Source organism: Seriola lalandi, unplaced genomic scaffold (assembly GCF_002814215.2).
Source record: "Seriola lalandi dorsalis isolate HSWRI2012SDOR001 ecotype SW California unplaced genomic scaffold, Sedor1 jcf7180002054470, whole genome shotgun sequence".
Lineage (NCBI taxonomy): Eukaryota > Metazoa > Chordata > Actinopteri > Carangiformes > Carangidae > Seriola > Seriola lalandi.
The window spans coordinates 360,116-376,271 of record NW_019525023.1 but is presented as its reverse complement, the minus strand read 5'-3'; the positions used below and the strand labels follow the sequence as shown (position 1 = coordinate 376,271).

Sequence of the window (16,156 nt, the reverse complement as noted above, 5' to 3'; positions counted from 1 at the left end):
GGGGGAGGGATTAAGACCAAAGGAGAGCCAAAAGAAAGGCAGATGGAAGTGGCGGAGTGGAGGGAGTTGGATACAGGAAGAGGGGAAGGACAGAAGAGAAGAGGAGGACAGATTTATTAAATATTTTACGGAGAGACTTATCCTGTCCTTTTTGTCCATTTCTGTTGCCCATCACTCACCATCAAAATCCGATGTCACCCATTACACATTTTGCGGTGGATTCACGGCACATTTTCGAAAGAGGGAGAGAGAGAGAGAGAGAGAGAGAGAGAGAGAGAGAGAGAGAGAGAGGTCGCCCGAAGGAAAGTGCTGCTCTATTTGAACAACTGGTTTTATATGTATTATAAGCAACAGACACAGGCTTTTAATATATGTACTGTGTGCCGTATTAATACGAGTTCCAGTGGCTTACTCAGGCGTGCAGCAGCTCAGCTGTGATAGCTGTCAGGCATTTAAACAGTGATCCCGAAATAGCAGAACCACCCAATATCCACCCACATCCCCATACAAATCCTACATAGGGGTCCAACATCACACCTTCCCAGCTGTCGACCTGGTGGAGTGCACTTCACACATCACCCCACCGCTCCAACACAGGTGCTTGACATCCTGAGGAAAACTCCCACAGAACAAAACATTTCCCCTGGCATCCGTGCTTCAGATAAACCCATTGCTATCTCTTGTTCTCTCTCTCTCTCTCTCTCTCTCTCTCTCTCTCTCTCCTCCTCTGTCTTTCACACACTAACACACACAGACAGAGAGAGATCAAAACCACACCTCCTACACCCACCTTCTCCACCGCTACTACCTGGTGAAGACACGAGTGCACACAAAACATCGCTATGTGCCAGGAGCGCCCATGCAGCACAATGAGACAACCCAGAGGGCAACAGGAGCGGCCCATTGCTTTACACTGCGCTGAGCATTCGTCTCCATCCAAACTGGCTTCACCTGGGAGGTTTTATTTGCTTCCTTTTGTTATGAATGTCAACACTCAAAAAAATATTTCCACATTTGTATTCGATCATGCCCCGAGTCCTCACGCTCAAAAAAAAAAAAGGTGGTAACGTGTGTTTTATGATGGTTTGATACTGAGTAATTAGGGATTCACTTCAGCGTTCAGAGTTTCTTAAAGGTCATCGTAAACTGAGAGAAATTGTGCTTTAACTGAGAAGTGGCAAAAAGACACAAAGCACTAAGAAGAGGCTGAATTCAAGAATTGTTTTACACTGACAAGGATGACAGCTACTTAAGCACAGATGAGATTTTTATGTATTAACTTGAAACACTAGTTCAATTCAACACTTACAGAAAGACTGTTTTTTTTTTAATGATATTAGTTATTTGGCCCTCTAATGACCTGTAGTCTGCTCTCATTTTAGTATTATACTGCATGATGCAATTTTAATGTGAATTCAGCAGTACTGGAAGATACAAATTGCCCAAGGCCAAAAATCATTGTAATGTGAAATGCGTAGACCTTTTTTTTTTTGTTTGCACAACACTTTTGCAGAGAAAATTCACAATTTTTAGAAAAAAAAAAAGGTTTATTAGCTGTACCCTGTAAAACAAAACCTAACCCCACACTTGCTGCTGTTTCATAATAAAAACTGTCTCTAAGCATTACAGGAACCTTTTCCTGCACTAACCCAGACATCTCTGTCATCCTTTCTCCCATCAGTTTTGTGAATTTGGTACATTTCAACACATCAACATTTAATTTTTTTTAGTTTTATATTAATATTTAAAATAAATGTTTTGTTTTTTTTTCTTCAGTTATTTAGAATTGGATCGCTCTCGAGTTTGATCCACATGGTGGGATGAAACGGGGTCAGTGAGGGAAACATGAGGCTTCCACTGTGCTTTTGGACCACTCTGTCATCTGTCCTCGCATCACCAGTGATGTATGTAGAGTAGGTTGTCTATGAAATACAGGCCAGCGGATGATGTGCTTGATCAGAACCAAGGCTGCACTCCACAGAGGCATTGACCTGTCGCTGTCCAGTTTTACAGCATCCTCAACCCGGCTGCCATTAGAGGAGAATTCTTATTCAAACAATCCTTCCTCAAGACAGAAGGCTAAAACAGTGTTTACCACCCGAGGAGTTAAGAGATAAAAAACACAGCCTGACAAGGATTTTGTGTTGAGCTGAATATCATCACAAATATCTTATTGGATTATTAGACTGGTTAAAGTGAATCCCTTGCATTGAAACAGCTACTAGTAAATACTGAACACACGTCACAAATAAAATTCCCCCTGTAATTCTACAGGATGGCATCTAATTTATTTGCTAGAGGAGTACAGGATCATTTTCCTCTGCATTAACCTGTGATAAGTTGGTTTAATAGCTTGTGGTTCTGTTGCTTTAATTGCTGCCTCTTTCAGCTGGATGACTTGAACTTCAATTGATAATTGAGATTTGGGGCTCTCATTAGACATGCATATAAATAGCAGCAGATGAGCTTTTACATGCAAAACCTCTTCTACAAAGTAACTAGTAACTTCAGGTGTCAGTGGAGTAAAAAAGTTCACTTTAAAAAAAAAAAAAAAGCTTGAAAAATGTAAATACTTGAAAATGACAGTGTTAGACTGGATGCGTATTTTAAAGGTACTCAGTACGTTTGACATTTTAAAACGTACTGGTTGTTTAGGATTACTTCACACTACACAGTTAAACCAAAAGAGTAACAGAGAAACGGAAGAATCATGTGCAAATCCTGTATATTACTGTATAATTAAAGAAATCCAGGATTCTAATTTATAAAGTGCCATGTCATGTTTTGTGTTTTAGCCCCTCACGGAACCTCAGAGTCACCCAGTCTCCTCGAGAAAGGCTGGCCAGTTAGACAGAAGGCTGCTCTAAGTTTACTTTGTGTGTTTACAAGCGTGTGAACTTTTGCTTGAGTGATACAAAGTGAACAAACTCATCTGCTGTGAGTACGTATCCTCTCCACTTTTCCTCCCCTCTTGCCTCTGGTGGCAGTTGTCATCCATGATGACCGAGGCCGCGCTGACTCCCCTGCACTGGGTGCAGTTCCTATGATGACCTTGATGACGCCAGCGACTACGGCTGAGTAGGCGCTGATGCCCTTAACACATTTGGACGCTTCACCCAAGCAGTCTTGCTGCATTCGTGTCGCACATTTTGTTATGCTGCCTGTGTTGATCAATATTTCATCTTTGTTTACCCGCTCTCAGCAGCCATTACATTTCTGACTGCCCTGAAAAGGAGGAGGTCTAACCGAGGGGGGTTTGGTTTTTCTTTTCACATTTTGCTCATTGAGGGTTTTGTGAGTTTGACCTTGATCTAATTACAGGTCAAAGGTCGGGAGGTGTTGTTTTCATTTATAGTCTCATAATGTGGGCTTTGTGAAACCTCCTGACACTGGAACTGTGATTAATAGCTTTAGAAATAAACTTGACCTGCCCTGAACTATTGTCCATCATGGTCTCTTTTTTTCTTTCTCCAGTGGTCAGGACCAGCTTTGACAGGGAGGATGCTCTGTAGTTAACCGTGAAATACGTCGGCTGTCTGTTATTTTACCCCTTTATCACGGTCCTGCTCAGACATTAAAGGTCCTGGTTCTCTTGTAAAGAGATATACCACCCTCATATTATTACCGTTCATCCTGTGCATGCAGATGCTGAAATTCCACCAACACTGACAAACAGAAGAAGTTAGCTCTGATTTGCCAGAATGTGTTGGACTACAGCACTGTGTTTAAAACAGCACATCTCTGTAATGAGATCCAAATTCAGCTGCATATAGGGGGGAAAAAAAAGTGGGATAATTTGGTCTTTTAAGTGCAAGGTTCACAAGAATACATTTAATTTCCTTTTTAGATATAATTAATGCAATTAATTAATGCGATACTGCTGGGTAAAGGAAAGTAATTAGTCTGACTGTATAAAGGAGCCAAGTGTCTCACACTGACTAACTGACCTGCAGACACCTCTTGGTGTAAATGAAATTCTTAATCAGTAAAGGTGTTAAATTTCCAACAGCATCATACAGTGGAGAAGAAAACAAAAAGTCCTCACTGCAAGCGGCGAATAGCTTTGTAGTGTCGAGCAGTTATTAGCCATAAAACTAATGTCAAGCCGGAAAGCTAATGTCATGCTAGTAAATCTTGCTCTCCATAACTTTGCCTCAGGTAAGCCATCTGTGAATGACAGTGTGTTTGCTGCTGCATCTAGTTTGCCAGTTAGCCACTTTATAGCTGTGGGAGAAATGTCAGTTTAGAATACCAGACTGTTTCAAATTTACCGTGCGAACCCAACATGCAACTCTAGCACCCGGCAGCGCCCCACTCTTCTGTTGTCTGTCTGTTAGCAAGCTGACCTTCAGCAAGAACAAAAGTAACCTGTATCACAGTAGCTTTGTTTTCATCGTCTTGCCTCTTCCCTTTTCCTTTCTCTTCTCTTCAAGAGCCGAGTGTTAGTCTCGCCCTGTTAGAGAACTCACATCCTCTGCTCTAATGCTCTTCTCTCCGTGCACATATTAAAGCTTCTGCTTAGTGTCTGAAAGCAGACCTCAGTGTGCTTTCCTTCAACAATGCTCTCAGAATCACGTCTACACCCCCCCCCACACACACACACACACACACACACCCACCCCCCCCACCCCGCATCCAGTACACAAGCTGTGCACTGACGGGTGCAGCCATGAGTTACATCACTGCATGTGGAAATGGGATGAAGGCATGTGTGTGCGCTTTCTTCTCAGATGTGGAAACGCAGTCTTGGTACCATGCAAAGATTAGGCAGGCGACTTAAAAAGCAAAAAAAAGGCTTGTCACATTCTAAGAGGAAAGCTTTCGTTTTGTGGAAGAAGTCTGGCATTATTCCTCACAATATAGCAAAAACCAGTAACACTGTGATATGTATTCAAACACTGAAAACATGACACTAGTGTATAATTGCAGGGTAATTCTACCATTGTAAAAAGTGACAGTTGCACTTGTTGGCAAATCTGTGATTCAAAAAGACATCCTTTGAAAACAGGTCAAATTTAGGTGCATTAATCACACTGAATCCACACCAAACATATCAAAATGTATTCCACCATTTTGTCCCCTTTTATGAGAGGACTACTCTTTTCAGTTTACACCCACGAGATGGGTCTTAAGTGAAAGATGACAGCTCACAGTGATATAAAAAAAGTCGATATCAAATCCCTGTGCACACTATACCGTTTAGAAGTTACGCAGTGATAACAAAAGATCAGTTGGAGATGTTGCTCATGTCTTTACCTGTGGCATTGGGTGGGCATCTGTTAAAGGCCAGCTCTCCTGACGGTGTCCGTCTCCACACCATTGACACTGCATAGTCCTCAGGACAAATCTCATACGGTGCTGAGGAGCAAAGTGTTGCTAGGTCAATGCAAAGAGCTTTTTCGGCATTTCCAATATGATGCAACCGTTTCTTCATTTTACACATAGTATGGAAATATAGGAAATCAAAGCTGCATAGTGTTGGTGACTATGAGCATGCCATTCAAAAGATCATAATGAAATGTAGAATCTTTTTCAATTGCAACTTTTGTGAGTGTGTGCACTGTGTGTGTAATTATAATAAGAAGAAGTTGACTTTTTTCTTTACTCCGGAGAATGGAAGTATTAAGTGACTTTATGTCTAAGACTCTACTTTAAAAAGAGATTACTTTGAGAATCACACAGTAAGCTTTCATGATTCTTGCATTAGTCAGTATGTCTGTCACCAGTATCTCCATTTCTTCATTTATTGGAATATATATATATCCATACGTATTCATACCCTCTCTACATCCGCTTATCTGCATCTCCTCTTCACATTCTGCTTTAACTGATCTTATGTAACAAAACGTGTCACTGGCTCCACAGAGATAATTATCTCCCCCTACTTTTATCCAGCGTCTCTGTTGGTCCCTCAGTTTTAAGTGGTATTATCCTTTGGCTCACCTGGACACCGTTGGTCACTGCACTTTCGGACTTCTTCTCCGGTGCCATCACACTGCTGCCCAGTCACCGCTGCCCCCTGACACACTCGGGCTCGCCTCTGCCATCCGCCGTCGCACGACTTCGAGCAGCCGCTCCACGGACCCCAAGGATTCCACTGGCCGTTGGCTAAAACAGAATCACTCCCGGTTAGGAACAGACACCCTCGGTGGCATGAAATGTGCCAATAAATGAGCAGAATATTAACTAAGATGATACATCACTATTAAGTGATTATCTAATGCTATTCAAGCTTTTAATTAGTGTGTGACATCTAAAATATATTTTTTGATTACGTTTATTTGTTCTGCCATCCATGCATTCAGTTTGCAGATGCAGTTTGTTGGTAATAGTCCAAAAACGAACAGGATTACTTTGAATAATCAGGAGGATGAATGTGTGTTTTATGGCTAAAGAAGCTATTCTGTGAGAGGTGATTATTCGCCTCGCTTTGCCAATATTAAAATACATTTATGCTGAAGTTTCCAAAGCAAGCAGCATGTTTTATGCCCATGTAAAGAACACTGTTAAATTGCGCATTAGACATAAAAAAAAACAAGAAAAAAAACCCAGATGCGCCCCTTCAGCGGTGTAGTAAATCACATGCCCTTGTCTGAAGGGAAAGATACAACACCCTGTGAGCAGGAAACACACTCTACTTTCATTTCAACCTCTCCACCTCCATTTGAACTTCGTGTCCTACAACTAACCTCTGTCAGGAATGCTTCCTGAAGAAAAAAAAGAAAAAAAAGAAAGAGAATAGAGGCAGTAACCAGTGTGATCTGTGGGCTAAAACTATCCACAAGACATTGATCAAAACCCCAGTAGAAAGTGAAGCCTCTGCCCCACACCAGAGCAGATGATTCCTCCGACAGATGCACGCTCATGTGTCAGCAGTGCTGGAGAAATTCTTTCAAATTTCTAACACATAACATTGATTCAAAATCCTGCACAGGCCTTTATTGTAGATATTAGGCAGGTTTTTTTCTTCTTTTTTTTTTTATACTTTATTCTATTTCGTTCCATTTTTTAAAGAATGCCTGCTGCCTTTTATTAGCACTCTAAATTACTCAAAGACACACGGTATTTGACTATTTCTGGAAAAAATAATATTGAGTTTACCTTTCACTCTTCTTTTTTTTGTTGTTCGACAAACCAAGGCAGTGCCTCCATAAGTCATGGACATGGTGCTGACTTGTTAAATGATGGCTTAGACTGTGTTGTCTCACTAATGTTTGATCTCTCACCTTGGAGACAAATAAGAATTGCTAAATAGGTAGGCCTCATTAAAAGAATAAATTGTATAATGCAGCCTCTCTCTGTGAGGAAAACAACAGCATCTCCCACTTCATTATCATACGCACAAATTTGAAAAAAAAAAAAACAAAACAAAAAAAAAAACACACATTCACAAGCATTTACTGCTGTTTTAGTGGTCCAAGAGAGCAGAAGGTTGGCTGACTGGTTACATGACATTTCCACTGACTTTCAATTATTTGAGAGGAGTCTCTTTGCCACACACATACCAGTGAAATACAGAACAAAAAAAAACTCCCTGCTGCTTCACGCTGCTTCAGTCAAAATTGCATCAGGAGATTAGGAGAGTGTTCAGGCCCTTCATATGATCAGACAATTCAAAGCCTGATGGAGACCACTAAGCTGACATCTTTGAGCCTCTAATACATCTGTGATGTTGACAGACAGTTTGGACAGCTAACCCTGAATTATGTGAAAGGCATACAGTATATCTAACTGGATTTTACAAATCCAATTGATAGAACATGGTCTTAAACATTATTCTTGATTCTTACAACAGAGGTTCTTGCTCCAGAGCTCTTCAGTGGCCAACAGAAAGAGAAAAACAGCTCAGTAAAGTTCATAGGAATGATTGTTGTACTCATGATTGTAGTAATGATTATGACTGTTGGGGGCGGGGTGTTTTCGTCATTCTCTCCCCTGTTTCAAATCATGATTTTGAATTTAGACATCAAAGCGGATATAGAATTAAGAGGCTCAGGATTTTACCTGTGCAGTCAGGATTATGGCACTCTCTGCTTTCTGCCCAGTGACCGCGACACTCAGATCCCCCATGGGCGGCCGCTGAGCACTGCCTGGTCCTCTGCTGAGTGCCATTGGCACAGGTCACCGAGCAATCGCTCCAAGAGCTCCACTCCTGCCACTGTCCGTCCACTGGGGCACCAACCACAACCCAACAAGCATGTCCCAAGTGAAGGGAAAAAGAGGGCAGACAGAAATGGGAGGAGATATTCAGATCACTATTCTCTCTCAGATTGAAAGCCAATAAAACAGACATTAAGTGGAAAGCAAAAAAAAAAAAAAAGTCACATGACTATTTGTGGATTTTGGGAAAACTGCACTGCAGCTGAGAGTCAGGCTTTGGTTTTTTTCCACAGGTTAGAATGTGCCAGCCAGAGGTAAAAAGAAGAATAGAGCATACAGTGTTTTGAAGAATATCTTCATATTAACATTTAGATTATTACTATGTCAAAGGCAAAAACTGCAGTCACTATTTGTTAGCTGCCTTCTATTTTCCATGTCTGAGTGAAGGGAAAGCGTCTGGGACTGAGTGGTTTTCACTGAGTCTGTTACCAGAGCAAAGCTAACATTTACTGTGTGGAAAAACTCATCATCACTAATCTGCTTACCATTCACAGGCAATGTGGGTAAGTGATTTTGACGTCAGTATCACAGTATTGACTCTCAACAGGGTTTCCTAAACCACACTATTGTGTAAGCACTATTACTTTCAATGCACCACAAAATGCACTCATTCATTTTTTTTACTCACCTTTGCAGTATTGTATTGATTAATGATTATATAGTTGTGTATCAGGTAAACTGTGGGTTTATGGTCATACCTTTTACATTCCTCTCACCTTCATGCCTTCAGGGATAATTGTTAATACTGTTATTTTTTAAATATATTTATAGACAGACAGATAATACCTGGGCATAGGGCTATGTTGCAAAGCTTAGTCTGGGTCTCAGGTCCGTCACAGGCCCTGCCTCCATGCTGGGGAGGGGCACACATCCTAGTCCTAGTGCGGTGCCCTCGGCCACATGTGAATGAGCACAGGCTCCACGGTGACCACTCCTCCCATACACCGTGTACTGCGGGCACAGAAAAGGCGTCAGGCCTAATCAATGTCTCTGTCCCTGCTATGGCATAAACAAACCCATAACAAACGGCACTGAGCCATGAATGAAATAAAATCAATCAAAATAATTAGCAACAAAACTGGAAGTGCAACACTGAGCGCACAGACAGTGTGTGGCTTCACAAAGCCTCAGCCACAAGCTTCAGTCACCTCTGGAAATCTAGTGTTCACTGCATGTTCACAATAATAATAGATACCAACCCCCTAACAATCAATGCTTCACACAGAGGTAAAGGTACAGAAAATGATCAAAAACACCAACCTTTCACATGGAAGTTTCAACATACAGAACAACTGTTAAGATCCTGTCTTTCTAACCCAAGGTGCGGGTGAGGGGCGGCAGGTCTGCCCTCTGTTACAGTTTGTTGAGCCTTCTTGGTTGACTGGGAGTCTAATAGCAGTGGACCTTCAGGTTAATACTGGCTGACAATCGTGTTGCTTACACCAACATACTAATCATGGTTATACGCCAAGCAGACAGCCCTTAACCTGGCCCCAGACCTCCGAATAGCTGGCCACATTTTCTCTTTTGTCGGGTGACTGGTAATGAAATGGTCACTCAGACTAAGTATCAGCCTAGACAGCCCAAATCCAAAAGGGAATTTAACCACAGAGGAGGCTCATTGATATGCTTCATATGGTGTTTCCTCATCAGATGTATATGCCTGGGCAATTAATGCTGAAAATGTTACAAAGGCTGATACTTTTCTCTTAATTAAAATCATTCTATGTCCCATGTGGCATATTGTTATTTTTGGACACTGGGGACACGTTGTCACGACAATTGCTTGATCAAAATATTAAAATTTGAATTAAAAAAGGTACATTAAAGAGCAGCAACAGTGAAATGACCCATTTTCAAATTTTTGATCTTTGAATAAACACAAATTTAAAAAGACTTTTAATGTTAAGGATAATTTTAGTATGCTTTGATTTCCTGCAATTCAAAACTTCACTGCAGGTCATTTTCCAGCAGATTCATCACTTAAATATTTTATTGATACATTTTTCATTCTTCCTCATTTCAGTTGATATTAAAATACATATTTTGAAATAAATACTCATTATTATGAGGTGTTCCCTGACACATGTGCATCTTTTAAACTATCATTGTTTTTTTCTATATAATCTTAAACAATAGCTGAATAAACGCACCATTCCTTTTGCATCGCGCATCTTGGTTTGTGTGTGATCTTAATTGGGTTCCCTTTGACAGATGGTGAGTCCTCACTGCAGAGACTATTTGCTATTGGCTCAAAGTTTTACTTCGGAGAGGGAGTTATGGAAATCTGAGAGGCAGACAGAAGTAAGTACACTTCCTGTCTTGTCTTGGCACTTGCAGTGTTCCTACAAATGTAAATGTAATGAAATAAAAAGGCAAACACACTTGGTTCAAAATGTAAAAGTTTAACCTCTGATATTAGTTTCTGTAGCAACTGCTGGCTTCTTGATCCCAGCGACAACTGAGAGCATTAAAAGGCTCCAAAATGAACTTTAAGGGGATGGAAATTGTATCAAACCCAAATCCCACTGGAGCAAGTATCAGAAGTACATATCTACTAAAGATATATGCTGTGCACAAAATACATTATAGTTGCAAAATCCTTGTTCTCTAACCATCTACAATGGCGCACATAGGGAATTACAATGGGAATAACCGTCTGATGTGGGTGCAGCCGTGTATATACATTTTCAAGCGTTTAAAGATTGGCACAAAGTAAAGGGCAGAATTTATGGAAACTGGCGGCAGACACAAAATATCTAGTGGCCTTTTATCATCTGATTGCAAATGGGATTTAAGACCTTGGAAATCTATGTCTGACTACTTTGTCCACAGGGAATTTATGGTTCCTCCTCAGAGAGGTCACCATCTTGTGCAGAGGCTTAAAGTTGCTGCAGTACGATAGTTGGATCTCAGGATCAGTTGTGGAGTAGCTCAGGATCATGGAATCAAGCCGATGGTTCGCCATGAGGGAAGCCACCGTCTGTCCCAGCCCCTGCCTCTAGGCGCTGCTTTGATGCTCTTAGCTAAGTGTCCCGTGGTGGCTGAAGCATTTACTTTGAAAGTTTGAGTTCAAAGAAGGCAGACACCACAGCTAGCAATGATGGAATAGGATTCTGCTTCTTTGTGTGTTTTTTCTCTGAACTGTGGCCATGATTTACAGGGACAGCCGTGAGCAATCGCATTGTGCTGTGAGAGGTGAAATTCTTGGATCAGCACAAGATGGTGGCCAAAGAAAATACATTTGCCAAGAATGTTCTTGTTAATTTGTAGTAAACTGGGATTTGGTTTTCCTTCTCATATCATTCCAGCAAGGTTTTACCTTTTTAACTTTTTAGCCTGCCTCTTGTGCTCAACTGTATTCACCATACAGTATTTTTTAATTTGTTGCAGAGTGCCATCTCTTCTTTGCCACAGAGCTGTTTGGAGGCAGCTTCCACTGACACTATCACTTCCACTAACAGCAATATTAAATCCACACTGAGAAGCAGAAAGCTGCAGTTCAAGGCTGATTTATGCAGAGTTGCACTTGGCTCTTACATTTGCACAATGCAAAGAAATTGACGGTAGAAATCCTTTTGTAATACCATAGCTCATCTTCTTTCATATAGTACTCAGAAATGGTTTCAGAGTCCTTCAGGTTCACGGAGCTTCTCTAATAAAGAGCCACTTCTCAGAGTACGAGTCCTAATCAAGTTAAAAATGTCATACATGGAGTCATTACTTATTAAATAAGTGCTGTTCTGTGAAATTAAACCATGCTTTCACAAGATTAACCCATGATCTTGATTTTCTTTTGAGTTTGAAATTACACTAACAAACTTGGCTTTCAAGAAATGACTTTAATGTTTATATTTTCAAATTTTCAGGTTTGATTGGCTCAGTCAAATGTAATGTTCAGATTAATATCTCAAGAGAATATGTCTGCTCTGACGTTTAGCCTACTTACTAGACTCATGTCTAATCATTATGTTGTTTTTTTTTTTAAATCAATAGTAAAAAACTTACATTTTTGATCTGTCTTCGATTTGCACTGATTATACTTGACATGTTTACATGTTTGTCACTTTTGCTTTGTGCCAAAGTGTTTTTTATTTTGATACTTTTTAATTTATTAAATAGAGCGTCGTCTTATGATTAAGATGGCAAAAATGTTTTCTGCTGATAAAAACATTTCTCAAGCCTCGGCTTTTTTGTTTGCCCATGCCTTGTTTCCAATGGAGGTTTTGGCTGCTTATACTAATTACCCAGTTTTTACTCTGGAACAAAATCATTAATGCTGATGCTAAACATTTCACATTGTACAGACCAACCAAACATACTGAGCAGCAGATGTTTAGTACAGCTAAAATGTAAACTTCCATGAATCTGAGCCATATCAATGTTTGTATAGGCAATATTCTGTCCTAAATTATAAATGTTGTTACATGTTCAAGGCTGTCATTATTCTAGCCTACCTATACTATCAACGAATCCCAGACAAGGCTAAAACCAACACATTAATCCCACTGACAATCAGCCACAATCTGACAGGGCTGCTTCCTTAGTGGCGCAGAACTCCACTATCGGCCCACATCCATTACAGATGTCTTCTACCATTACACGTGGCTGGCATACAGTATAACTTCACTGCGATCAGCGCGACTTTTATTGTGAAAGAAATCCACAGGTGCGTTAATATCCTGTAGAGGCGGATGTCGTTGGGAACTCGGACCGAGCGTGTGTCGCGGTGCTACTTATTGCTTTTGCCAGTTAGAGCCAAAACTAAGCCGTGCTAACTGCAGTGCCGGGAAATCTCACCCAGGTTTAAAGGTATGTCTCTTTCGTGTGTTTTGTGGCAGATGTGGTTGACAGTGGAGTTCTAGGACATGGTGTGATGAACTTTATCAGCTGCAGCTAAACAGACGGTTTCTCCCTTGTTGCTAGGCACACACGAATTTAAAAACCGAAGAAGAAGCCCTCACCCCAACCAGACCACACACTGTTAAATGTTGACTGTGTTGTAAGAAAGAATAAATATTAAAACAAATGAAAGTAATTTTTTTAAAGTTTAGCACCCTCAGGAGGAAGGAATAAAAATAATAAACATGTTTTACTCCTGATTTTGCAAAATGTTTGTTTAAGTGTGCAGTGTTTTAATAACAAAGGGGAGTGTTAGGTTGATAAATTGAGAGATTAGTTAATATTAACAATTAACTATTTATATATTTCCCAACAGAATAATATTGAAAGCTGATGCCGACCTCAACACTTTATTCTCTGCTACAGTATAAGAACTTTTAATTCTGTATTTGCTCTGAACGTTGGCACTGGATGCAAATCCTGCACTGTAGACATGTCAAACATCAACAGAATTCCTGTAGACAGGACTGCTTTTTGTCTGAATAACTGCTCTACAGTTAAGAAGGAAACGAAGAAAAAGCCGTGGGTGCTGCTGGTTGATCTAAAAAGGGGGGGATACTCATTCAAAAGGGATATTTTATGAAACAGAAATGTTGCTGTATTTTGGCAGATTCATTGTGTTGGATGAACAGGATCACAACTTGTATGAGGGCCCAGAATTTCTAACAGCATGCTTGATCTGCCGCCTGCAGCGCCTCAACCATTGTTCACAGACGATGCTGGTGTTTTCAGTGATGGTGACTATAAGGTAAGGTTCCTTTCAGACTGCAGTGATGTGTCTTTAATTTAAACATGCTCTATTTTGGAGATATCCTTCTGCCTTGGCATACTATAGACATTTTGAAGAAGCGGATCGATCTGTCTGCCTTTCAGAATATTAGATATGGACTCTGTGTTTCATGTGGCACCATGCCAGGTGGGATTGTTTTTTACCAGTTTGCTACTGTAACTAAGTAAACTTTGTGTTATATCAGCTGTATTTATTCAGATGACTTGGAGAAACAAACTCTATGATCCCAGTACTCGCGTTTTAATATAAGTAAGTGAAGAGAAAAACCATGATTTTTTTTAGATATCAGGCAATGCAGTTTATCAACTCTGCAGGACTACAGTACATTTGATATTGTCTTACTAATAACCCACGAAACAATACGGTAAATTATGAATAGTGACGTTTTAGAAATGAAAAAGACTCTCATCTTATTTTCTCTAAAAAAAGAAAAGTTAACACAGTGTAACTCCTTGTGAGAAAAGTCAAAATTGCTTTAGTGGCTTCCCAGAGTTTTATGGCCCAGTTATTTGGTGATAAGTGTTTCTGCTTTATTATGTGAAAGAAAGTTCTGGATCCACAATTAGCCATGAGCAAACGCCTGTCTGCCGGTCTTGAGATAAATCAAGGACAATAATGAATTCACATGGGTAGCTCTTTAAGTTCTGGTTTTAAATTAATAATAATTCTTCATGGAAATGAATGCATATACCTGGAATTGGGCTGTGTAGCTTTTTCTTTTTTTTTTTTTCTTGAGAAATAGGAGGTTTAATGCTGTCTGAGCTAAATATTAATGGCCAGAGAGGAAACACACCAAGAGTGGTATTTAAAAACTGTTCTCATGAAATGACTAATTCTCTATTTAGCTCTAAGTGTCCACGCAAAGTAAGAGAGTGACCCTTTTGAAAGCTGCCAACTTCCCATTTACACATGCCGCATCTAAAAATGAAGTGCAGTACATCCTAGATCAGACTGTCAGAAGATGGAGCTTGCAGTATTTTTTGATCAGCCATAATTAATTAAGAGTGTGTGATGCAGTCTCAGAAGCACTACACTTAACAGCGCCATCAAATATCTTGACTAAACATGAGTTCAGAATCTCATTAGGAAATCAGCATATTTGTCTGTGTAAACAATTCCCAGAAATGGATAATGGTGACTGGCTTAGAACGACACACTGTCCTACCAGATGCATACTGACTAACATTACCGCTTTGCAATCACCAGTCAGAAAAGCATCTGATGCTGATACCTGAGTACCAGTGACTCATCTGCCATGCCATCATGGGTTGAGGAAGAAATGCCTTACAGCGTGTTTGAAGAAACGCTGCCAAGCTATTTTAAAATGCACGGCTGACCTTCAAGAAATGAAGCTGATGACATATCAGTATCTACTGCTCCCCAAGCTCCATACAGAACCACATGTCATTAAACCATTTCAATGCTGATGAATTGCCTTACAGTTACATGAAATGGAAAACACAGAAGTGATTATGAAAAAAAAGAAAAACACATTCACAAAATAACATTAAAAAAGAAAGCATCAGGTCAATCATAATAATAATAATATCTACAATAATGATAATAATACATTCTTAAATAGACACATTGAAAAGTTTGTTAAAACACAGCAACACATTTCCTCCCATATAAACAACAAATGAGCAAAACATTAATATTCAAGAATCTGCGGCTAACACTACCTGGACAAGGGGCAGTGTTATTGCAAACCCTTGATTCTCTTAAAGGGCCGCTGCAGTGTGTTCCGTATGGTGAGACACATGTTCTTGTTCGCACCTGCGACCCTTGACCGCATGTTACAGAGCATGAGCTCCACTGGGACCACTCCTCTGCACCTGATTCACCTGTGTGGGAGAAGGGTGACACTAGTTAAATGCAGCAATATGGTCCTGGGGCAGGGCTAACAGGGCGGGGTGGGGCAAGGTGGGCGGGGTGGAGTAAAAATGGGGGAGGGCCAACATGAGTCACGTTGGGGTGAGGTGGGGCCTTTAAGACTTACAAGAACACTATTGTACCGTCTATGCTGCCTTTATGTGATCTTTGATAAATACTGAATTGGCAGCTTCATTCTTCTGACTGGTGGTTTCGTTTGCATGCAGCACAATAAAAGTGTTGTGTGTGTGCAATCACTGAGAGCAGTTGTATTAACAGTGGTCTTTATAGTGTAAGAGAGATGTGTAAATCAATCTTTTTTTTTTTTTTTTTACGACAAGTTTAAATGTGCATTTATGCAAAGATCACAGAAAAGGCTTAGCTATGATTATAAGAATGAACATCTAACTGTTTTACTTCATCTTTGAAAAA

The 16,156-nt window shown here is 40.2% G+C and overlaps 1 protein-coding gene across 7 annotated transcripts in view; it reads right to left on the bottom strand.

Annotated features, from left to right (window-relative positions):
* adgrb3 (adhesion G protein-coupled receptor B3) overlaps nt 1-16,156 on the bottom strand; it is a 112,987-nt gene that overhangs the window by 49,004 nt on the left and 47,827 nt on the right. For all 7 annotated transcript variants that reach the window (XM_023411687.2, XM_023411688.2, XM_023411680.2 and 4 more), the window contains exons 4-8: nt 15,535-15,696; nt 8,947-9,111; nt 8,005-8,169; nt 5,944-6,108; nt 5,257-5,358 (exon numbers count right to left, since the gene is read on the bottom strand). In XM_023411687.2, the coding sequence (XP_023267455.1) occupies nt 5,257-5,358; nt 5,944-6,108; nt 8,005-8,169; nt 8,947-9,111; nt 15,535-15,696 (759 nt within the window). The remainder of the gene's footprint in view (nt 1-5,256; nt 5,359-5,943; nt 6,109-8,004; nt 8,170-8,946; nt 9,112-15,534; nt 15,697-16,156) is intronic.